General features: G+C 39.2%; 1 protein-coding gene across 14 annotated transcripts in view; it reads left to right on the plus strand.

Moving 5' to 3' along the window:
* gramd1bb (GRAM domain containing 1Bb) overlaps window positions 1-25896 on the plus strand; it is a 114134-nt gene that overhangs the window by 43977 nt on the left and 44261 nt on the right. For 8 of the 14 annotated variants that reach the window (XM_084950980.1, XM_084950984.1, XM_084950981.1 and 5 more), the window contains exons 2-4: window positions 1502-2664; window positions 10407-10496; window positions 13893-13919. In XM_084950980.1, the coding sequence (XP_084807106.1) occupies window positions 2258-2664; window positions 10407-10496; window positions 13893-13919 (524 nt within the window). In that variant the 5' untranslated portion in view covers window positions 1502-2257. Of the gene's footprint in view, window positions 1-1501; window positions 2665-10406; window positions 10497-11935; window positions 12186-13641; window positions 13668-13892; window positions 13920-17004; window positions 18747-23777; window positions 23822-25896 lie in introns of those variants that run through there. The other 6 variants (XM_084950989.1, XM_084950990.1, XM_084950995.1 and 3 more) reach the window with 6 other exon arrangements.

Raw genomic sequence — 25896 nt, forward strand, 5'->3', positions numbered from 1 at the left:
CTAAACTCGCTGAGTATCATTATTTAATTTCAATAATTTGTCTTCTAAAGGTAGAAGTAAACTCTGCCGCTTTAACATCGCTGTAGTGCAGCTGCACGTCATTTCGCGCCAGTTTGCTGCATAGTTGTATTCTAAAGCGGAAGATGTCGGACTCGGCTGAAGCGAGTGGCTGTTTTATGAAATGGACATATTCCCGTCTCTTCACCTTTCTGAAACAAGCAGACAAGAACATTACAGTAATATGTAAACTATCAGCTGCTGTTAATAGCACGAGTAATCTACTGAAGCGCTTGACACGAGAGCATAGACGAACACTTCTGAGTGATCCTTGTTCATCATCCATAGATAACACCGCGGCAACTCCTGCTAAGCAGGCAAAACCTGATTTTACTTCAGCAGCACAGAAAGCGTCTGAAGGTGAGCTTAAAAAAATAATTGCAGCCTATATTGTGGAAGAGATGCTACCGCTGCGTACTGTAGAGTCTCCGTCTTTTTAAAAAAAATGTATTTATTAAAGAGTTTAATTTCTATTGTTTGCCCACTCAAGGTTTATAGGGATTTTAAGAAGTATTTAGTTAAATTACTTATTTAGTAATTAAGTTACTTTTCTGACACAGTAATTAGATAAGTATTTTAAATACAATATTGACTAAGTAATTAGTAATTAATTGCTTTTTTAAAGTAACTTACCCAACACTGCTGTAAGCTAGCATTGTCCTTCCCATTTAAACAAATATACTTAAATGTGACAGCAAAAGCATTTCTTAATATTTTGGTGATTTGGGAATGAGCATGTGTTGATACTTGTATCTCATTTTCTCACACAGTACTGGCAATTTGCTCTGTGTTGATTTCTAACATGCCCCCATTTCACTTTTTGTCTTGTGTTTTTTTTTTTGTTTTGTTTTTTTTTTGTTTTTTTTGCTTTTTGCTTCACAGTTAGACATACAATAGTGACACATGTGGTTTTGCTCTCATTCAAAAAAAACAAGACATCAAGGACCTGTCAGTAATGTTGCAGTTTCAAAATCACTTGCTGAAAGAATTATCATCTTCAGAATTGTAAAGAAAGCTTCTGTATTGAGTACATATACCACATAAAACAGTTTGCAACCACTCAAATATCCTCTGTTTACAATGATAGTGATCCACAGAGGCCATCCATTACATGTGACTTTTTTTTTCCTTTTTTTGTGGACATTGGCAGAAGGTTTATAGTCTTGTATACATTTAACAAAGGCCTTGTGGTTTGACAGACTTAGGCTGGTGCATGGTGGTGGGTAGGTAGCGTATGTTGAGTAGAACAGTGTGCTGCCTGTCTCCTGTGATTGGTGTCCATGGTGTCTTCCTTTGTCTGTGTGGGTTCTTGTACATTAAGCCCTGCCTCTTTTGATTATCTGCCTGTGTGGTTGTGTGTGCGTGTGTGACTGCTTAACTTGGCCATTATCATCCTCAGCCTTGCCTTTACCTTGCAGTCCTATCACTTCCCTTTAACCTGTAGGCATTAACTGTGTGGAGAGCACGGCACACTGGGGCACAAGACGGACTTCAGCCTGAAGCAACAGTGTCTTCCTGCAGCATCGCCAAAATGAGCACAAAGTGACGGCAAACAGCCTCCCAACCTCATACATCGGAATCGGCAATCAAGAGCTGACAGTGGTTGCCTTCCCTTTAGCATTAGCGGTAGCTAAAATAACAGCTCTCAGACAGTGGCATAGTAAATGTGTAGTTGGGTGTGTGTGTGTATGTGTGTAACTTGGCCTCCCAGTCCCTAGGGAGAACCAGCAAAGGAGTTGTGTTACACTCCCTGACAGACCTTATACATGTTTCATCTGCTAGCCTCAGAACAGAAGCCCCCTTTGTTATCTAATCTAGCCCTCTTCTCTCCAGCCTGAGTTCACCGCCACAAGACTGCTCTTCTAAATCAGTCAGCTGGCCACTGAGCTACACAAACACCAACAGCTGAGGAGCAGCAAAAGGACTTGGTTAAGCCTTAGATATCTACTACCAGGATCTCTATGCCAGTCTTATAATCCGTAGGCTAGCATGCAGAAAGGGCTTTAACATAAACAAGACCTGAAGGGGCTATGGGAGGTCTACCAAAGATTGTCAAGGATCTCAACTGTGCCTCACTTGTTCAGCCCTGAGCTTTTCTGCAATTCTTCAAGGCACAGAATTGCAAGACCTGTAATAATCTTAAGTAGTGTATCTTAAAAGAAGTGCTTTAGGGGAGTATTTAGAGAGCTAGGCAAAAATCATGACTGACACTCTTAGACCTCCTTCACTCCAGGTGAGTGTGCCAAAAGATGCTCCAGCATACTCCGATGGAGGAAACAATGCTGTGTCAGATGGCTCTGTGCGATCCAGCTCGTCAACACCAACCCTCCGTCGCAAACGCTTCAAAATGCGCCGCATGAGGAATGTGCCCAGTGAAAGGGAGATCGAAAGAGGGCGGCCGACCAACTGCCACCTTACAGCCAGATCTCGTTCCAGCTCCAAGGAGTACCTTCAGTTGCCTTCCATCGAAATCACACCATCAAGCGACGAAGATGCTGCTTCCTGGTCGAGGTGCTCCACACCAAGTGCATCTCCTCGCCGTAAGCGTTTCCTGTTGAGGAAGTGGCTGAAGGTCAGAGAAAAGAAGGAGCAAGGCAGTGAGAGCAGGTTTGTATGGGCCCTTTCTATTCACCTAAACCCCTCTTCTTCCCTAATACCTCCATGATGCTTCATAATTCCTGCTATCTGCACTAATGATGTATCTAACTTGAGAGTTCAGTTGTTGGCATGGTATTTTTCAATGACTGAACCTTTAGGTCTCTGTTTAGCTGAGTCTTATGTACTGATTGTGCTTGTCTTTTGTCCATATTTTGTTAGTTAATAGTTAATAAGTAAGTCAGATAGTTTATTTGTTAAGTGTTTTTCACAGGCAAACAGTCACAAAGGGCTGTATGCAGAAAGACTAAACTAAAAAAGAACATCAAGGGCCATAATAGCCATTAAAAAATACAAAATAAATTGCACAGATTGTTGCACCACATTAATGGAGTCACCAGTGTGTTGACCCCTGTCCACAGGTTACCCACATTAACAAGTTACATCTTCTTGCATGCAAGAGGCATACACAGTAAATGTTTTCAGTCATTTACTCATAGCTTAAAAGGTTGATCTGATTACACTATTGAAGACAGATCAAAAGGTTTAGATAATCAAAAGGTTTCCTCCTTTGAAAGTATGTGCGTGCAAAGTCTGGTATCTCAGATAAAGTAATTAAGCGTGCAGCATGAGGAAAAGTCATAGTATTCTAAGTTGCAAATACAAATAATGTTGCAAATGCACTCAATTGTTCAGTCAGGCCTCTGAATGTTATTTGTAGCAGATAATCTAATTTTGCAAAGATAAACAAATGACTTAGCAAAAGAGACTAGTTAAATACACTTTGGTGTCACAGAGGAAATAATGACAAAATTCTGATACTCTTTAAAAAAGAAAATTATAATACTACTATTATACTACTACTATTACAAACAACTTAACTAAGTATGTATTTCTCTTAGGTATTGACGAAAAAATAAAGCCAATTTCTTTTAATCTTGTCTGAGATGTTTTTGTTGCTGCCACTCTGTCACTGTTCCTGTGTAGTGTGTGGCTGGTAGACTTTTCCTTTTTAATATCCCTTTTTTAGACACAAACAATTGTTTTATCCTGTTAATTTAACGTTGTCTATTAATGTTACAGATGAACAGGGCTGATAATATTTGCTTCCACATTAATGTTACTGCTTTATTGTTCTCCATAGGCACTAGCTTAATAATAACAGATGGCTAATGTGGCTATAAGATAATTGCTAATAGTTAAACAGGAAACCTCAACATTTATGATTTATGGTAAGCGTTAAATGCCTCAGTGTTCCTGAAGTGGGAACAGTAATGACTTCATAGAATTCCTTATAAAGTGTTGTTCAGTGTTACAGATCAACTTCAGCTGCTGAACACCACCCAACATTGTTCTTTACTTTAAAATCCATCACAAACTAACCTGTTTATCCTGCACTAAACAGCAGTATTTTAATAATAACGGAGTCTGTGAAAAAACATAGCTTCACATCATATACAGATCCAATACCTGATTTTAAAAAATGAGGACATTGTGCCAGATTTGCTCAGTGGGTGAGCAGGTGACCATATGCCACATGGCTGGAGTGCAGCAGGCTGGGTTTGAGTCTGACCCATGGCCCTTTGCATCATAACTTCCCCTTCTCTCTCTCTTCACTTTCCTGTCTGCCTTCATTGTTCCACTATCAAATAAAAGCAAAAAATGCACCTTTAATGCAGCTTTAAATTTCCAATTTATCAAATGCCACTGAGCAGTTCTTACTTTTTAGATATATACCTCTGTAGGTTCCCCTTCCATCTGTGAGTGCCATCATTGCTCTCCCTGAGAAACACAGCTTGCAGACACAGTGTGACAAACTGCACACAAGCAGTTTGCGTTTGCTGATATTGGTTGAGCTCATAGAAATGTTGCATTTGAAATGACCCGCCACTTAAAGCACCTTACTCCCTTTATGCTCGCTCCTCTTCCATAACACTAGCTAGATGCTGAAGTACCGCAGCCACAATTAATGGGCATCTACACCAAACACTCTGTTCTGATTGTCCCAGTCCACTTTAACCCCTAAGTATAGGCCTATAAGTGATGTATAAATTATGCTTTTAATTTTTCTGTGTATGATAAGTCCTGGCAATGGCTACACAAATAAGATCTCTTGTAGTCTTTCAGGTGTTGTTGTTAAATAAAAATATCCCCAAAATGTGTTAAACCTAAAGTAACACCGCTGTTTTGAAAATTTAAAGAGTAGAAAATACAGATAGTTGTATTAAAATGTAGAGAGCGAAAGTTAAAAGTTAAAGTAAGAAAAATAAATACTCAAGTAAAGTAGAGATACCTAAAAATTCTAGCAAAGTACAGTAACAGTATTTGTACTTTGTTACTTCTCATCTTCTTCTCAAATTCCACAGAACTATATGCAATAGAATAATTTGGTAATGTGATGACATTTAATAACCAAAAGGTCAAAGATTAACCTTTCACAATGGGTTCACCCGAAACCGTGGCTGATTGTGACCTACACCCGTTTTCACACCTTGGCTCGTGTAATTAGGTAGAGTATCAATATCAATAGGGGGTTAGTGATAGGGCTCCACCTGTCGCTCTGAAGCTTTCGGATGAGAGGTGAAACATCTTCAAGGAAACTTAAAGAAGTCCAGATGCTTTTCTTTCCAAGCTCCTTAGAGTACGATGACCTGGATGACTGAGAAGCTTCACAGACATATTTACTTTGGCATGTTAATGTTTTACTTTTTTTCACTGGTATTCACAGCTATAACTCAGAAAAAAAGAAGGCGAGATTGTGACTGTGTTTTAATGAGACACAGACCTGGTGGCATTTACCTTTAGTTATCAGTTAGACATCTTTATTGTCTTCACTGCTCATATACGTCTGACCTGAATCTAAACTGCAACCTGTCTGGTTGGCCTAGGAATACAAATGCATTTTGGTTAGTCTAGTTGAAAAATAATATTTTCTCCTCCCAAACCAAGACAAGCTAGAAGGAAAAGCTCTGATAATTTCTCTTCTCGTTGTGTTTTTTTTTCTGTCTTTACTGTATTTTTTTGGAGGCCACTTATCACTGCTAACAATAGATAGGAATAGTTTCATTCTTCCCTCCATAAATGTGCTATCTTTCTCTGAATTGAAGGCACTCTCCAGAGGTGCATAACTGCCGCAGCATCCTTGAGTGTGAAATACGGTCATTATCGAGCAGTTCTTGAGAAAATCTCTACTTCTTCCTGAAGGTGTAATGTAAGAAGCGTTCCTCAGCTTAATAATGTACTGTGGCATAAAGCTGACATAGCTTCTCAGTGTGCTGCCTGGTACAACTGAATCTATTATGTAAAAGAAAAAAAAATACCATGGTTTAAAACTGTGTGAGAGTGACATAAATAATTCAGATGTTAATGTTTGTCGTTACTTAATTATTGCTGAAGCAGAACAAGAAGTGCGTAAACGCCCGAGACAGTTTGTTCTGTTTCACAGTGTTCTCTCGCAGAGTTGATATTTAATACAACATCCGCTGTATCGAAACCTTTGTTACGACTGAAAGCTGTTTTCCCACATTCTTCTACTGAGTGGTCTCACATGACGTCACATGCGCATTGCTTTACAGCTGTCCGCCATGTTGGATGTAAATCAACCACATGGTTGCTAGATACAAATGTGTATATCACGACTGGTTGACAGCAGTTCCCAGTAGTTTCTGGCCGTTGCTGGGTGAAAAGGGTTGCAAAGAAGTTGATGCACCAAAAACCTCCCAGTGAGTTTAGTTGCTTTGGTTGCTAGCAGATTCCTGTGGTTGCCTGTAGTTTTTCATGTTTGTCTGCAAATAATCACTCACTACTACTAATCGGTAAATGAACTGGTTCTTATATCAGTAGCTTTTCGACTGAAATAAATTATGATAAATTAAGATAAATTACCACCAGAAGTTAATTTAGATATGAAATATGAAGGGTATAACACACCACATCATTGTTTCTTTTTAAAAGGTTTTTAGCTTAGTAGTTGTTTTTTGAGTGACATGGGCACGGCACAAAAGCAGCAGCCGAAGTAAAACCTATTAATCTTGTGCTTTTTAAAATGCCTACATTGGTTTTGTGACTTGAAGCCTGCTTTAATTTCCCAGTTAATATACAAACGTAGCAGAGCTTTTTATATTTAACCACATCTTTGTAGATTTATAAAGGGATCTGGTGCTGTTACCTTGGTTACCTTGGTCTTCTCTTCTGAAAGGCTTTAGAAATATTATATCACATTATATTATATATAATAGCAGGTATTTAGAAAAATTTTTTGAGATGTAAGGAGAAATTTTACATAAGCACTCTTATGTTTCATTTACATATAGGGTGTCGTTTTAGAAAATGTTACCTGTGTGTAAATGTGACATAAAATCAGCAGTAGAAATGTTGTGCACTCAACAATGTGTGCAAAAGCTTTGTGACGTGAAACCTGCTTCTAATCCTCAGTTAATATACAACTCTGGCAGATCCTTTACAGATAGTCAGATGTGTTGCAGTGTGAAAGTTAACTCGGTTTTCTCCTCATGGAAACACTCAGAAGTATTTCACTAGGATGAAATTAAGACGTTTTACGCTTCCTGTAGTAAATCAGCTCTGCCATGATGCCTTTTACATTTCTAAAGAATTAACGGGTGTAGAATACAATTGATTTATTTGACTCTGACTGCAGTTTTAAAATTCTTTAAATAATTAATTCTTTGTTATACAACTTTAGCTTTTCATCACTGACATGGAAGGCCAATCAGTTTTCCTCTCATCAAACTGCTTTAAATGTTTAAATCTTTAGTGATGAATGCGAAATCATGAAATCATTTAAGTGTTATTGATTTTAATCCTCTCTAAGTAAAGCCTCATTCTTTGTCCAGCCTGAGTGTTTTTACTTATCCCTTGTCGCAGTATTGACATGTTATCCTGTTTCATCTTAATCTTGTCATTCTGATGTTTTTCTCGTCTTGTGGTCTGACACATTCGGTGTGCACACTGTGTGTGCATGTGGACCTATGTGTATCTCTGCGTGTCTAAGATAGTGTTTCAAAGAACAGAGGGAGCTTACAGACACAGTGGAAGCTGCTGCTTGATAAGAGCAGAACAATTTAAACAATTTAAAATTGTCTTCAAAAGACATAAAATGTAACGTTTTAAGCAAGAGAAGATTTTTTTTTTCATGGTTTTAGAGTAGAAAAAGAAAAAAATCATCACGTAGTTTGTAAAACTTTGAGCAGCCTAAGTGGTCTGAGCTCTCATATAATGTTTGCAAAGTCTTTATTAGGGTTATGACTTGTTCACAGGGAAGTCCGGGTGATGCACATTTCAAAGCTATACAAACCCTCTGACTTGGGGAACATCTAAATAACTGCATAGCATCTATAGTCACATGCTTGGATTGTGAACAGAGAAGTTTCATTGTTGAGAATCGTCCATCTTTATTTCCCCTGCTGCTTCCAGTGTGAAGGCACTGTGTGTCCATCTGGAGCACAGGGGAGCTGGTGACTTAACAAGGTCTGGAAATTTAAATAATTGCTTCTCGTTAAGCAGCGGGAAGAAGATGGCAAAGTTTTGTCAGGTAGACAGTTCCACAATTCACAGTGACTTAAAATCATAGTTAACAAGAACACCGGAGGACAAGTTGACTTCTGGAAGGTAAAGATATACTTTGAGAGAGCACTCTTTGTACATGTCAAGCAGGATTGATAGAAAGGCAAATCCTCTCTAAGTGTTTGACTGCATTAGACTGGAATAGTAATGCACATTCTGGTCTGTGCAGTGACACCTACACAAATATGACCTGAAAAATCTGCTTACTGCCAAGTGAAATATTTGCAAATTAATTTAAAAGAAAAGGAAAGAAAAGCCTGGAGTCTTTGGAGTTAAGTCCTGGGCACTGATGAAATTAAAGTGAACTTTTTGGCCTGAATGAGCAACAGTGCTAGAAGCTGAAAAAGAGGAGGGTTTCAAAATTGGACAACGCGAGAGGTGCAAGCCAAGGTTTTGTCAGAGTTCCCAAGCTTAGCATCGGAAAAATAAAAGCTGAAGGAAGTCACAGAACTAGAAGCTTTATTCTGGAGGTGTAGGTTAAAATCCCACCAGACAGAACTGAAAGAATGTAGCGGCTATAAAAAGTGTTTATAAACTGATGGGCTGTTATTAAGTACTAACCATCAAAGCCGCACATTTGCAAAGTTCATTGTCCCTTTCGTTTTTTGTTAAACTGTTATTTACTAAATAAATAAAGAAAATATGTATCCTGCGAACTGTAAACCAGTCACTGCTTAATATTTAAAGATGAGGAGATACAATATAAATTATAAACATGGATCATACGTGATCGAAGTTTGGATTATGTAGCTTTGTTGTCCTTGATTTCGTTGTACCTTTTAATATGTTGGTTTAAAAAGGAAAAATTAAGAAAGTATAATGAATAGTGTCGCGGGTATTGTACTAGTTGTGTACGAGCAATGAATAATTCAGTCTGGATTGACTCCATGTCTACATTCTGTTCTGGTCATTTAGAATGAGCATGCTCTGAAGGACAGAGATACATACACCAGAATAAACACATCTGATTAGAGTGCATACAGTATGTCTTAGCCTTGAGTGAACAGCTTGCAGACACTCTGTAGTTGCAGTGAAGGAAGCAGGAGGGAAGATAGGAACCCGGTAAAATGATATGAAATTGCAAAAATTTATCTTTTGAGTGACATCTGCTGTCAGGAGTCAAGTTTTTGTACCAGAAAAGCAGCAGATGATCAGATAAAGCTAATTTTAGCTTGTTTATTGTTTTTGCTGGGGTTTTTTTTTTTTTTTTTTTGTTACATTTTGTTACATGATACATGTTATTAACTACTTTTCATTTATATTAGTAGTAGTGTATACATGTGTATTATTAATAGTAAGAACTTAAACGTTTGAAAAGAACATTACAGATTACTAAAATAACTGATTAACTCGGACAAGTATTTTCAAAGTGCGTCAACAATTTCCCAAAATAATCTCAGGCTCCCAAAATCTGCATTTTTCATACATTCCAGCATCTCCTCCAGGCTTGGACAGCTCATAGCTGCTTTAGGAAATAGGTCAAGGCATCCTGCAGACTTAAGAGAGTGAATTAATGAAGACCTTTTTTCCCAACAGACTGGCTTTATTCTTAAATGTCAAAGCGTGGATGAGAATAACTGCAGAATTTTAAAATAGGGAAATAAATGCTCGGGAAAAAACGCTCTCTATTACTAGTGTATTAGTCATATACTATATAGAACGTTTAGTCACACTAAATAAAAAAGTAACTGATAAATAAACTGCAGCTTGTACATTATTTGTGGTGTAGCAGAAACGATCCTAAATCTCTTCAAAAGATCTCTGGCTCCTGAATATTTTCTCTATATATATAATTTAAACATCTGTAACCCTCCAAAAAACTGCATAACTCTTTTTTTTTTTTTTTTTTTTTTTTTTTTTTTCTTTGCATAGCCCATGTCATATATCGCCCTCTAGTGTTACCATGGGATATGTGCATGCAAAAACTGTAGCTGACACATACTTTACATGCTGACAGTGTGAGAGTTGAAGCTAATAGATGAAATTTATTTTTATATAAGTTCACGCATAGGGTTTATTTGTATGTATGTTTGCTTTTGTTGTGTTTTTCTTTTTTTATTTATTTTAGGGAGAAATAGGCCAACAATAAATACATTTTAGATGCAACTTCTGTATCTTTTCATTTTTGCTGGAATTGTGTGACACTGACTGTCACCCTGATTTTCTTGCAGCAGCCAGCAAAGCAGTCAGCAAAGCAGCCTGCAGAGTAGCCATGAAGACGAAAGCAATCGCTTCTTGACTCCATTGATCCGAGAGGAGAGGTAAGCAAGTGTGTAACTGCTGCACGCATTTGCCTTTGCATGAGACACTTTTTATGTGGTAGAGCAAGAGGACTTTTAACATGTGTTAGCAAACCAAGTCGAAGCTGGGATTTGAAGGTCAAACCCAGGAAGTTATGTACTACACTGCAAGGGTCACTCTGTAAGAATTTAATTTATTATTAGAGGAATTATGATGCTGTGAGCATCAGTGAGGGCACATACACTGTGTTTTGTTTGTCTATCTGATACAGTCCTTCAAAGTGAAAGAACAATGAAGTCAGTGTTTTTGGTCATTTCATATGCAGGCTCTGGTTATTGCATATATTCTCCAGTAGAGGGCAGTCCAAGGTCTATTTTTTTGCTAGTACTGACGGTGAGGCAAAAGGATTGGTTGTGGCTTTACATTTAGATATTTCATCAGTTTCATAAAAATGCTAATTGAAGCCTCATTCAAAAAACCATTCTTTTTTTCTTTGAGGGGCCTCGTTCTGTGAAAATGGATTCAAATGAAGCTTTTGAACTATCCATAAACTTGTAAATGCCACGCTTTGATTTTCCTTCTGATGTGACATTCATGAGAATTACAAACTGACAGAGAAGGTTCTTTTACTGGTGCCTACGCCGCAGTCATCTGAAAGCGGTCATATGTAACTTCTCCCACAGCAATTAGAGGCTCTGCGTCCCAGAGCTCAGCTCGAGTTGAGAGATTAGCTCTTTGTCACTCTTTGCTGCAGTTGTCACAGCATCACTACTGAAAAGTAAAATCAGTAACTGAATCTGGTGCTTAAGCGTGTGCATGTCTTTATTTGTCATACATGTGTCGGCCTGTGATGTGATATCCAGTTTTTATGGCAATTGTTACAATCAGATAGTAAAGCTGTAGAGAAGCCTTGATAATACATGTAGTTTTCAGGCTGAGTACCGGAAGCAAAAGCAGAGTCTCTAGTGTGGTCTCTGTCCCTGCACAGCAAACTTTAGCTCTTCATCTGCTATAAATATTAAAATAATAATTTTTAAAAACATGAGGAAGAGGAACTTTGTTAGATCACTGCAAAAATTACACAGATTTTTGCATAAGAAAACCTGCATACCAAATTTTATAAGTCTTTCCATCTAAGGGTGGTGCTTAAAATCACACCAGATAATGACAGCCTGCAGGTAAAAAAAACACAAGACTGTGTCAATAATTATTCTTCTAAACTGGCTAATTTCATGCTCATAATTTTATGTGGTGTGCCAAAAACAGAGTAGAATCTGGTTAAAATAAATAGTTTGTTGCTTTAGAGCAAATGAACTGCTGCTCATATTGTTCACGTGCAGAGCTAAGATTCAGTCAAGCATGATGCAAAAGTAGGACATCCTGAAGAGAAAATTTGCAAGAATCCCCTCCGTCTAGCCTCTGAATAACCACCCACTTAGTTGTCTTTGCTTTTAGCTCAGTCTACCAGAGCTGTGCACTACACCTCCACTGTTTCTTTCTGTCCTGCTCTCCCTCCCGCGCACTCTCCTCGCTCAGTGTCTCCTCTTACTCAAATCAGGAGCAGCACCTGTGAAACCTATGGGATTTTTTGCCGCTCTTTTCTTTGCTGCACTGGTGATAGCTAGTGAGGTTTGTCTGCAGCAGCTGCAGGGAGAGCAGCGTTCTGTAGCCGGCTTTAGAGGGCACGGAATGTCATGTCTCCTCTGCAGGTAAAAACAGCTGGATTTCTGCCCGGCGACTGCCTTCTCGCAAACTTCGCCCGTGTCGTCATCTCCATGCCAGTCACACTTGTGTTTTTTGCTCTCTCTGCGTTTGTCTGTCTGCCTGGTGTGCTGCAGTTTTTGCTCGGTGTATGATGTGCGCAGCTGCATTTTCTGGTGAAGTGGCAGCAGGCTAACACAGTATGTGAACGTTTAGCTGCCTCAGCCAGATTATCAGGGCATCTGTGGAGGTTTTTGGGAAGGACGTGAAGACAAGTTTGCTCATTCCCTGTCATTGTCATGTTTTTGGTATCGTTGCCTCTGACGCTTCTGCTCAACTCCTCCACTTTAACTGCAGATAGTGTTATGTAATATCACAATGTGACTTTGCTAAGTGAGTGTAATATGACTCATCGGTGAAGATGATGCAGCACATGATTGTGAGTTGTGAATGAAAATTTGTGCCTTGTGAGACATGCCATCACTGGATCAATTTGCAGAATAGAGAATACGTTTATGTAACTCCAGTGAAATTGCCAGGCTGTCATGTGACACTTAGCTTTAAACCCCCTCCCTTCTCAGAAGGTTTAAGTAATATATCCGCAGCTATATTTCCACCACCATATGAAGCACTACAATGCAGCAAGCAGACAGAGATAGACTTTATTTAATCATACACTGGGGAAGCTCACCTCCTCCAGATGTCTATAACTAGATTATAAATGCTCAAATATTGAATTAATATGCACTGTGTGTTTTCATTCTTACATAATGATATCAAATTGTACACATTAGTAAATCATTATCCTGAATAAGTTTTTTCACATTCACAGCCAGTGGCTGCCCAGAGATTGTGGGTCTGGCACAGTCAATACCATTTTTGAATGCAAGGTGGTTCCACGGGTCGCCTGATAGGAGGCAACCTTTCTGCAAACAGTTGCAGTCTGATTTGGACTGACTGCAGTCACCCTCTGATTGTTGAAGGTTTGTAAATAATTGCACTTAATTTGTAAATGCAGACAGATTGCCAACATGCTGCCATCAGTCTGAATGAGTCTTTGTCAATGAGCTCAACTTAATGGGACAACTTGGTTTCAAGCAGGTTGTATTCTGGTTTTATTACTGTAGAACAGGAAGGCTCCTCAGTGTCTGGTGATTCCTGCTTCTAATTCCTTTCTTGTTTGGGTGGTTATTTGAGCTACTGTTGCTTTCCTGATAGTTCAAAGTAGTCTGACCAATCGTTTTTCCGGGGAAATCCCAGTAGGGACGCAGTTTCTGAAATACTGAGACCACTCTGTTTGGCATCAATCACCATGTCACACTCAAAGTCACAAATCCTATTTCTTCCCATCCTGATGCTCAGTTTGAACGTTGGCACGTCATCTGACCAGTGCCTACATCCCTAAATATAATTGCTTCCAAGTGATTGGCTGATTAGACCATTCTGTTAACAAGCAGTTGTGGACATGCGCCTCACCTCATGCGTCTCAGGTAAATTATAGTTAGTGAGTTTGTAAAACTATATGAATATATAATGAATGCAATAGATTCTTTACATGAGTTGTTCTAAAGTAAGGAGTTATAGTTATTTAGAAGAAAAAGAAAGTGTCTTTTTGATGTCACAACCACATAATATGATGCAGAGTGTTTCAGCTGTTAGATAAAAGCCGTGTCTGCAGTATGCTATGACTGAATGTTCTTTTTTCCTCCGTGCAGGTCTGACAGTGCAGCGGACAAAATCAGGTGAGTCTACTTCCCCGTAGAGGTGGTGGCATGCATCGTATGCTGGTGAGCTTATGCACCGTGACCAGCCTTACTGTCACCCCATCTGCCCTGGCGCCACCCACCCCTCATGTGACACAGATTCACGCCTTTGTCCACCAACCAAGGTGTCTGAATACGCTTTACATTTGGAGAGGCCAGCAGTGAATACAGTTGCAAGCCATGGAATGCCATTGTTATCTTTTATTGGACAAACAACATTAGACACAAACAGGGCTTTGTAGGTTGGGCACTGTTGTGGAGATTGTAGTCCTTTAGCTACCCAGCCGGTGGCAGGTCAGCACTGTGCACTCACACTGTGGGCACAGACACTTTGCTCTTTGGGGTGTGAAGGCTGTGCAAGAGAGACTGTGCTGGACCTGAAGCAAAAAGGTCCAAGGCGTACACTGGAAAGGTGAGTGTGATTAGCTACAAGCAAGTCTTTGACCGGCAGCATGACAGGAAATTATATAAGTTGCTGTTTCTACGTTTCTGACTTTAGGACTGCTCTCCAATGTTGAGTCAGAGTGTAGTCAACCCAGTAATAGATATACTGTACTATCTTTCAGACATGGTGTTGAGCATGTTTTATTTTATGTAGAAAGTGATACTAGCAGTTTGTTATCAGGCCATAACCATGTAAGCGCTTTGCTTTTTGATGTGTGCCTGTGTTTGATGCTCACAGCGATCATTCAGGAGAAATGATGTTTGTGCAGCACATTTTCTGAGCTGAATGAACACTGTTATTATTCTGTGTTTGTGTGTGTGCAATCTGGTATGCGTGTGTCTGCTTTGGTATGCTTTGAGTGGTCAGTCATGCGAGTTTGGTGACAAGCAGGCCAGTCCAGGTTTAAACCACTAGGAGTCTCTGTACTCCGGCATTTAGTGCAATGCCTTTCAAGCCAGGAGCCGTGCCTTTTGTGGGAAAATTGATGGTAATTAGATGTTGATTTTCCTTTTCTTCCTAGTTAATGCTTGTTGAATTTGTGAGGACAAGGGACTCTGAGAATGTCTGAAATTTGTTTTGGATACACAGGTGGCTCAGCTGCATGTTGTATATGGTGGGCAAACCTTCTGAATGACAGTGGGTGTATTTTGTAATAGTGAGTGTTAACTATTAGTCCAAGAGATGCTGCTTTTGTTGCGTTTTGTTTGATTGCCATCTTCACTTAAACACCTCTGCATTTTTAGAATGATTCATACATTCTGCTTCGGGTAGGATGGCAGAACAACAGAGGTGGATAACTGCCTATTGAGAGGAAAACACAGAACTGAATGGTTATGAGTGCATATGATAGAATATAATTAAACAATAGCAGTAAAATTTTTAATGATTAGTTAGATTAGTTGTTAAAAAACAAGATGTACTAAAACCAGTCATACAGTTAACAAAAAAATAAGGGAGGAGGGGGAATTAAAAAATGCTGATCGTACTATTACAGTGCAGTGTTTTGATGAAAAGTCTTAAATCCTTGCATTTTTATTAATGTTGCTGAAGCTGACGTCCCTCCGCAAAATGTGTTTCCCCACACAGCAGAAACTACTCTGAGCAAAGAGCTCAAGGTGTTGACCCAGTCGCCAAACCCCCTAAATCCAATCAAGCATGTGTGGGGTTAGGGATGGGTACTGGTATCTGGCACCGGTTCTGTCATAAACGGTAGTAACCAGACCGAAAAGCAGCGCACATTTCGGTGCTTTATTTCGGTGCTTTTTTTTCCCTGAGATGTCATGCACTTTGGATTCCAGCCAATCATTTTACGTTTCCGAGGATAGTAGGCGGGCCCAGGTACGTACGTTCTTTTAGAGCAGAGCTACAGATTAAAAATGTCCAAGGCGAAGCGGTCAAAAGTCTGGCTGTACTTCACAGCAAAAGATGCAAACTCAGCAGCCTGCAACAAGTGCTTTAAGCTGATACTGTGATACTGTCAAAGGAGGTAACACCTCAAATCCAATGAAACACCTGGCGACGCATAGCGTTTTTTTTAAAAGCTGAGAAATGCGCCGTATTTGATAGCTTGCTGCGAGACCTCACACCGTGCACATCTACTGCGGTGGGTTGCCTGTTATCGGACCCGGAGTTTGCAACATCCCCCAAAAACCCGAAGAGGAGAGTCTTGGCCCCTAGCCCTGCCAGTGTAGCAGAAATGATGACGGATGATGATGGCAGCAGCAGCAGCCGTTCTTCTCTGCGTGAGTAGCTTAATGTTGTTCGTGTGTAATTTACATTGAGTAGGCTAACCACGTTATTACATTAATGCATGTAAGGTGAACTAGCAAACACAGTCATAGTTACATGCGGCTGTCTTCTTGTTTAATGGCAGATACTCCCTTCACCCTAGCCAAAAAGGCTAAAATGACCAAAGAAAAAGTGGAAAACAGCTAAACATGAGAGGTTTTTGGATAAAGTTTGTGTTTTCCATTGATTAAGCACTGCTTCCAGCCAAGAGTGATACCATAAATCCCCTATAGCTGCAGAAAAGGCTAAGATTGTTATCTTTTTACAAAAAACAGCTGAACATGAGAGGTTTTTGGACCAATTTTGTGTTCTCCATTCTTTAAGCACCGGTTCGAGCACCGTTTAAGCACCGGCACTGTTTCAAAAGTACCGGTTTGGTACTGGTATCGGATAAAACCTAAACAATACCCATCCCTATGTGGGGTACAGTGTGAAAAGACCAATCCGTGAGGCCCATCCCACAGCCAACAGGACCTAAATCTATCTCCGTAGACCTTGTAACAGGGCTTCCAGTATTTCCTAAGTAGTGAGACAGACTGCTTAAGATCAATACTTATTTATAGGAGCACCTGTAAATAATGCATGCAAAAAGCCCTTCGGTTAGGTAAAATGTAATGCAAGTGTAATTAGAAACCTTTCAGTTTTGATGAGGAGAAAGAAGCTCCGATGCATTCTTTGCATGGAAAATATAATGGGGTTACTCAGCAATTATCTACATATACATTTTCCAGGAAATTCGGAAAAATGGTTCATAAGTTCCATTGATTTTCCTTTGATGGCAAAGTGAGAAAGAAATACAAAAGCCTAATAATGAGCACAACCTATAATTATTATAAATGTGATAATGTCTGCGTTATCCTGTGTTAAAGCACATTGCCATACATGCTGGCTAGGTTTATGCTACATACATAAACATTATTAGCATTGTTTGAGTTCTGCCAAGCTCATTGGGTAATAACTAATCTAATAATCACAGACACCAGCCATATAAATGAAAACATTTGCCTCTGAATGACTGACCAACTTTAGTTGTGTTTCTTTGTTGTGTTGTTGTTGTTTTTATACTGCAGCCAACTACCAATCAAAACGTGGTCCATAAAGAGGCTCCTCATCAACTAAGATTTGGTTGGCTAATAATGGACACCCCTTATATTAGCTGTGATATTTATGCTTCTGAGATTCTTCCAAACAGTCCTGCCTTATCCTCTCTGCCTTTGCTCTAATGCCTGCATTGCTTTTCTGCCTTCTCAAATGCTGGATTATCGATCAATGTCTGTGGTTAGAGACATTAGCTTCCAGTGATGGAGGTCAGCATAATCTGATCTTGCCCTTTACTTTGTGAGACAGGCCCAGAAAAGCAAAGATTCAACATATTTGAAAACACACTAGTCTGGCTGTGGGTGACTTTCACTATACAGGCAAGAATTCACGTAACATATGATGAGATTTTTAATTTAAAAACAATAAATACATAAATAAAAATGAGCTAAAACTATGGATGCAATTTTTACCAGGTATTTCATGACCATTAAATTTTTTATTGACCAAAAAATATATATTTGTTTATAACATCCAGTGTTGAACCACCTACAGCTAATTCCTGCCTTACTCCACGTCTAGCTCAGGCTGTGACCTCAGAGGAGACTTTTTTGTTGTTTTTTAATTATTTATTTATTTATTTATTTATATAATAAATTTTCAGTGAGCACTTGCTAGAGCCATTACGTCTGGAAAGAGGAAATGAATGCATGACGCAGCTGCTGTTTCTTCTCCATATTCATTCAGTATCTGTGCGCATGCATTCACTGAAGCACTGATGTGGCGTCCTCACAAGCATGCTGTGATGCGGTGGCTGAGGAACAGGAAAGCGTAACTGCAGCTTTTAGTGCAGACACGGAGACAGAGGGAAGCAGAACAGGATGGGGGGCTGATAAAGCAACGACAAGAGGAAAAGAGGTGAAGGACCACCCTCGTCGAGCATAACCGTTCGCAGGGAGCCTACCAAAGGGACCTACCCACACACACACACCATGACCAGGCAGCCAATCAGTGCGCTCACATCCTTGATCCATCCTCCCGCGTACAACTGCTCATCCATGGCTCTGCAAGCAGATGTGAGGTGATACAGTAGAAAGCGACTGTGAGAGCCACTTAGACTGAAAATACAAGCTCAGTGTGTGTTTTCTTTTTTTATTATTATTATTGTTATTGTTATGTATAGGAAGGAAGGCAGTGATTTGACAATAGCTGGAATAATGAGCAGCTGGTTCAGTTTCTGTCAAGATATAAGCATTTAGTCAGCCTGGACATCCTGCGGCTTCCGAACCAGCATTTTAGCTTTACAAGTGTCTGTATCACTTTGGTTTGCTTGCATCAGAGACATTATGTCTCATTTGACTGACACTGGATGTGCTGCTTGAAAGATAAGGACGACGGGGATTTCGACATTTGGTGATGATGACAAAACATGTTGGATAAGTGACACTTTGACAACGGAACAAGGGAAGAGAGGCCATGAGAGCCAGGAGAGAGGCCAGGATGGTGTCTGCCTGTTCACCATGCACAAACATAAGGTCAGCTCTCATTTCTGTTACCAGTGTGCAGTTGCAGAATGTTTTCAGCCCTGGAGTTAAAGTGCAACAACCTCTATTCTTAATCCTAAACCGTAAAATAGTTTATAGCATTAGTATAAAGTATAAAATGTGTTAACATAAAAAGGTGTTATGAAGTGTCAAACGGGCTGACTAACTGTATCTATTATACAGATGTATGTATATGTGTGTATAAAATACATGGATAGCTACCTACGTATGTTCTCCTTAATCCAGATGTGCTCATTTAGCTATTTGTCTACAGAATTAAGTAATAATGTATGCTAATGTAGCCTCACTGACCAATTCACATGACCAAGATGGCCCTGGCATTATTTCCCTGCTGTACCCTTTTCTGTTTGACCTTTGCTGAAAAACTGTCCAAAGCAGGTTTTTAAATGTCAATTGCTTTAGCTTTTTTTGTTCTTCTAAGTTGCTTTATTATTTAAATATTTTTATGAATGTCTTGCAGCTGTACACTAATATAAGGTTATGCATTTTTAGACATCGTACATTATGAAACATTGTTATACATGTAGATTCATAAATATAAGTTTAGTTCATATGATTTCGTAATGTGCTGCTGCAGTGACTACACTGTTTTCCATGTTTTTTGTAGGGTGGGGCTTGGGTTAAAATCACCATTAAACGACAACTTTTGGTCAGCTTTATCCTTTATATTTAATTGGGAGAAAGTGTCAGAGTGATTAATAAACACATTTCATTTTCCCTAACACTGATGAATGGCTACAGGGGTTTTGCAGAATAAATCACAATGTGCCTGTACAGTCTGCCTCTCACGCACACGCACAGCAGAGAGGATTTTCCAGCCGGCTTCTAAATCTCGGCTGTGATCTTTGCTGCCCAGATCCATTAAGGGCAATTTGGTTAGCTATAATTCGCCTGTCGACAGGGATGCAGGACAGTCCTAGGGCTGTTTTAGGTTACCACCCTGTGATAAATACTCCTGGCAGGTATTACTGCACTACCTTTACATAACTGTCCCTTAGCTACTAAATGAATCACCAATAGATAAACATTAAACATCAAGTGAAGTGGGAAAAAAGAGGTCTTTTTTAAGCATTATTTTGGATTCATTCATTGTTGCAGTTAAATATTTTCAGTCACATTTCATGTCACATGATATGTATCAAAATGGCATTTTAAGAATATTCAAATTTTAAAAAGCAATTTGTTAACAGTTAAATATTATGATATGAACTAAGCTACGTTAATATGCTGGGATAGTTGAAAGCTTGCAATATGCACACTGTAAGTATTTAAGTGTCTCCACTAATATACATTCACAAATAGCTTTTTTTTTTTTAAATCACATTTCAGGAATTTTTATGAAAACTAAATTGCATACCAGTTGCACATGCATTTCATTTTTCTTCCCTGTCATATACTTTGGCATGAACGTTTTTTTACTTATATATATGATATATAAATAAACATTGAATCACATTAACTTGTCGAAGATCAAAGTTCTACCAAAATTATAATTAATTTCAATTACATGTAGTTGTAAATTAAAACGCTAAAGCTTAATGAGATACTGTTGTTCCTAACCACTCATACGTTGGAAATAGAGTTAAAATGTGTGGCTTTTCATATTTTCCTCCTAAAATGTGAGTTCTATGAGTTAATATGTTTGGATATCTCGGCCTTGGTTAGATATACAGTTTGATGCACTGTATAGGAAAATTCAAATCTTTTAGCAATGACTGTAAGGCTCAAATATCATTTTTAGCTGCTGAAGATAGTGACATGCAAAACGGACCTAAAAAGAAATTCTAGAGCTCTTTTAAAGCTTCTTTAAAAACATCTCTAAACCTTTATAAGTAAGGGTTTTTTTTCCCTCCAACCTGTATTTTGAGCCAGTTGTCACACTGAAGGTGATTCATTAAGTCCTGTCTAAAGACAATCTAACTGTCACTGGCAAACCCGCTTACTGCTTTCGTAAAAGGTCTTGTTTTCATGCTGGGTGGACATCTGCCTCACTGTAGAGTTACACAAGGAGATATGCCATGCACATATGCCGCCTAATGGCATGAAAACTAAGTATAGACCTGTCTTTGTCTTTCATGAATCACTTTCAAGACTGGTCTGACTACAGTTGGATCTTTTATTGACCGCAATCCAGTTATGATTTCTTTAAGTCCACCTATACAGTCTAATTACTGAGGCATTGGTTTGCAGGAGAATTGGATCTATGGTTTATTACATCTCAATATAGTAAACTGGGGCACTCAAAGTATTGTATGTGGGTAAGGATAAGCAGACAGGCAGCACAGACTGCAGTCACCCCTGTACATCCAGGTTTGAGGTTTTCACATCAACTTACAGAACATAGTGTATCTGTTTGAGTGGGCCATGTGTTTGCATTCAGTGGGACCTTGGTGCTGACTAATCACAGAGCCTCTTTTGACTCACTGTGTGATTCAGTTATACTCATCAGCAAATCAGTCCCACTGATGAATATATCACTGCCCCTGCACACCAACATTGCATTCATTTTTTTCTGCAGATATGCTGTATATGTTGTAGATGGAGAGCCAGAAGCACAGTTGTTTCAAATCATTATAAAAGTAACAATTACATAATTCGTGAGTAGTCTATTGATAACATTCTATAATCTATCCAGTTATTTGTTGACACTTTCAAAAAAAAATGGCTTCATTGAGCCCAGGGTGGGTGACATTTTGAAGCTTTGTCTATTTAAATGTTTACAGTTTTCATTCAAAAACACTAAAATGATCATTCAACTGACAAAACAGATAGTTTTAGCAGCTCTGTTGAGTATCTCAAACTCAAGCTCCAGGGGTTTAGCTGAGATGTAAACTCCAAAGACCTCAGATTAAATTCTCTGCAGAAGTTTGCTTTTCTTACATAGCCGCTTTTACTGGAAGCCTGCTTTTCAGGTTTTATAAATCAAGTGGTGTAATCTGTCTTCAATAAATTGCCTTCCTCCATCAGAGGCGTGATTGATTTTTCCTCTAGCTGTTCCAAAGTCAGTCTTGATTATTCTTGCTAAGGGGTTCCTTTTTCCTGTGCCCCGCACCTCTGAAAAAGTACCAAAAAACCTGCTGAAGGAATTTGACACTGTGCATTTATTTGACTCAAGGTAAGCAGCATTATACCGAAGCATTAGCTAAATAACCTCTATTCTGTATCTGCCGGTATTACTCCAGTTAATCAATTTCTCTTGGTGAAAAAGTATCACATTTGATTACCTCACTGACGGGCATTGGGTCTGTACAAAGTGTTGCACAGCTGAAGGAAGCTGCTGGGAAGCTCAGTCACGGGCAAAAAGAGTGGGAAGCCATAGCCCTGACTCAGGAGGCAAATGTATTGCAGCGTAATACATTTGTATTATGTATTTGCTACATAGATGGAGGAGTGATTAAGATCCTCTGATCACCATAATTCATGCATACACTGTCTTGAGTCACTGGCAGCAGTTGAGTTAGCAAACTACCCAGTAATATATTGGTTTATTTATTAAATGCAGATAAAAATGTATATGTAAATAAATGAGCATTCACTAATTTTTATTATATGCTCATTTTATTGGAAATGGACAGAATATTAACCAAAAATCCAGAAAAAAATACATCACATGAAAGTTATGAATTAATTTGCGTGTCATTGTGTGACATAAGTATTTGTGTGCTTTCTTTCGAGCCTTCTCTGAATCATTTAGATGTTTACAGTCAAACTGAAGACTGGGCTGTACATGTGCCTTCTTAAGCAGGGGGACCTGCAAGATTTCAGTCCATTACGTTGTGTGTTACCAGTGTTCTTGGTGACTGTAGTCCCAACTCCCTTTAGATTATTAACAAGCTCTTCTTGTGTGGTTTTGGGCTAATCCACCACTTTTCTCATGGTTGTACTCAGCCTACGAGGCACGATCTTCCATGAAGCTCCAGATTCAATTTCTTTTCATTTCCAAATAATCTCCCAAACAGCACTTCTTGCTGATGGTCTTGTAGCCCATTCTACCTTCTTTTGCAGGTCTAAAGTCTTGTCCCTGACGTCCTTTGACAGAAAAATCTGAGAATGGAAGAAGCTGATTTTATGAGCAGGTGTGCATAAATACAGTAGATCAGCGGTCCCCAACCCCCGGGCCAGTCCGTGAGTCGTTGAGCCTTGGATGTGAAATTTATGGTTTTCAGGGTTTTTATCGTTAACTCAGTTTCCCTGGGTCTTTTCCCGTGTTGTAGTTGTGTCTTATTTTGAAAGAAATATTTACGCGTTACCATAGCGACCAGAGAGCATTAAAGAGCAGAGAGGAGGATGTTACTCTCAATGTTGTTGGCGCATTTTCAGGAGCACGCTGCTAATAAAGTTACACAATTACACAGTGAATTCACGTTTATTATTATATTTGCAAGATACCACAGTTTTTGTCTTGGTCATTAAAATGTTCCGTGGCACAAAAAAGGTTGGGGACCGCTGCAGTAGATGAGATCAGAAGCATCTGTTGTTGAGTAATTGACTGATTGATTGTAATGGAAGCCAGAATTCCAGCTTTCTTGTAGGACATCAAATACTTATTTCACTCAATGACATGAAAATTAATGCCTAACTTTTATGTAATGGTGTTCTTCTTTTGACTGGTTGGTTGATGTTCTGTCTCCAATAAAATGAAAACCCATAAAAATTAGAAAAATTAGAAATTCAGCAGGAGATCAAATAATTATATCCCCCACTTTCCCTGAAGTTATTTTAAATTCCCTAAATTGGATGTTTAGCAGCTGATATCAGGACATATTAAGTCCCTTAGGCCTTGAAATTTGAGTCCAAGTGCTCACAAGTAACCACAGTGAAATAGCTGAGAGTGAGTTTCTTGGCCGTCTTGAGACCAAGATCTGCTTTGTTACTCGTGAAAAGGTCATCTTGCCCATCTACAGAAACCACAACACATAAAAGGTTGCATTTAGTTCAACCATCCAGAGGATCATATTATAAATATTCTTCTCATTTATTCTTCTCTACCTTTACTGATAGGCCAAGCAAAAGAAGTGGAAGAAACTGATATGGAAACCTCAAAGGTAGGATGTATCTCAAAAGACACACACAGCAGTGATATTGTGTGGCAGTGTGGGTGTGAGTCATGTCTTTAAGGACAAACAGTACTTTCTAGCACATCATACAGTCCTTCATTCTCTAAATGTACTTGCCTATAATATCATGTTTTTAATAAAAAAAAATACTTTCTTAACATAAAGACCTGCAAGTTATTACCTCTGAAAATGCCATGCTCAGGTCCACCAAGAGAGGGCACTGTTTTGACATGTCTTAAATCCCAAGATGCATTTCTGCCTTCCATCAGCCTCTTATGGTCCTCAGATTTCACAGTGAGGAAGATCCAGGAGCAAAACTGCTGTTGCATCATTTAACAATCATCCTGATCCTGATCATCATTTCAGGAGCGCAACCCAGTTATGTGAAACTGTACTTGTTCTTGCATCCAGAATCTAACTACCCAAAAGCCTCGCTGAAAGGACATGGCTGTAGGCAAACTGGAAAGATTAAAAAAGAAGTTAAACGCCACTGATTATGCAATATCAGTTTATTAGTGAAGCGAGGTTTTACTCAGCCTGTCTATAATTGCGCAGTATCTTCTATCTTATTTCCTAGTGTTTTGGGAGTCACTCACTCAGGACTAAATGTCAGAATATCTTTGTTCCAGTTCTGCTTCTTGATTAACTTTCTCTCGAGAGTCCTTTCCTGGCACCGCCGTATCCCATTCTTATCCAGTTTATAATAAAATTTCACGAGTGCTTAAAGCATGTACATCAGAATCAATTCCCTGCACATGATTATTAGGAGGAGATTATGTTGTGAATAACACCGTATGTTTTTTGTTTCTAACAACCAAGCTGATTTTTATGAAAGTTAGTCGGAGCATTTGCGAAGAAATTCCTCATAACACTAAGTCATTAGAGGACTCTGTCCCTCTCCCTTGAATTTGACCGTATTGATGTAATCCACTGTTTCCAGTTTTCACCCACAAAATAGGCTTGTTGCGTAAATAAAAGAAAGATGAAAAAAGAATTGAGAGGAGTGCATCAATGCAAAATTGAGACCTTGTTGTTGCTTTGTCACCATGAGTGACACAGATCAGTTGTGTGGCTCAAAATAGCTCAAACGTAGTTGTTGAATGCCTTATTGACGAAAGTGGCATAGCAACGAGTAGTGTGTGTGTGTGTGTGTGTGTGTGTGTGTGTGTGTGTGTGTGTGTGTGTGTGCGCTCTCAGGTGGGCCTTAGCATTTTGTTTCACGGACTACATCTGCATGTTTATGTGAAGAAAGCACCCAAGGTCCACATGTGGCCCTGAAGCAGCAGTTTGGGCTGCTTCTGATGGTAGCAGGGTCGTCTCTGGCAACAGCCCTGACTGACTAGAAATGAGGGTTGTCGGGGAGGGGTCAGTCAATATCTCTTCACCCAATACCTTATCTCGCCACTGCTCTATATAAATATAATATAAATATATAATATAATATAAATATAAAAATAGCATCCCTCACTCAGCCTTCAAGCTTTTGCTTCAGAGCGGACGAGTGTTTGCACGTCATTGGCACTTAAATACCACTGATAAACGCGCTAATGTAGACCGAACGCCATCATAGGGTGGACACTAGACTTCAAGTTAAGTTAAACCCAAGCAAGGACATGAGCAAGAGCATGAAGACACAGATGGGTTATTCTTTCACTCATTGGGGCCTCTGAGTGTTTCCAATGTTGAATGAGCTCTCTGACAAAACCTCATCTGATTGTGCTGGCGTCCACACCACGGCATTTCTCACTTCTTAAAGACAAGGTCATCTGGACCTTTTTCATACACAGACACAAAGAAAGATGTTGGTGACAGTGAGAAGGTTTTTGATATTCATACCAAAACAAATCAAGTACTGATAATAAAAAAAGGAACAGAGCTACTTTAATCTTGGGTATATATAATGAAATATTACTTTCCAGTAAATGGAAAGCACGGCTTCCCCAGACGACTCTTTGACATTTCTGTCCTTAGACAAAAGTGTCAGCAATGCAGTGTTACAGCAGCAGCTAAAACCTATACCGTACACTACTGGATGTGGACTAGATCTGGAGAGATCAGCGAAA

This window comes from Perissodus microlepis, chromosome 14 (assembly GCF_051167445.1).
Source record: "Perissodus microlepis isolate ML-2025 ecotype Zambia chromosome 14, ASM5116744v1, whole genome shotgun sequence".
Taxonomy (NCBI): Eukaryota; Metazoa; Chordata; class Actinopteri; order Cichliformes; family Cichlidae; genus Perissodus; species Perissodus microlepis.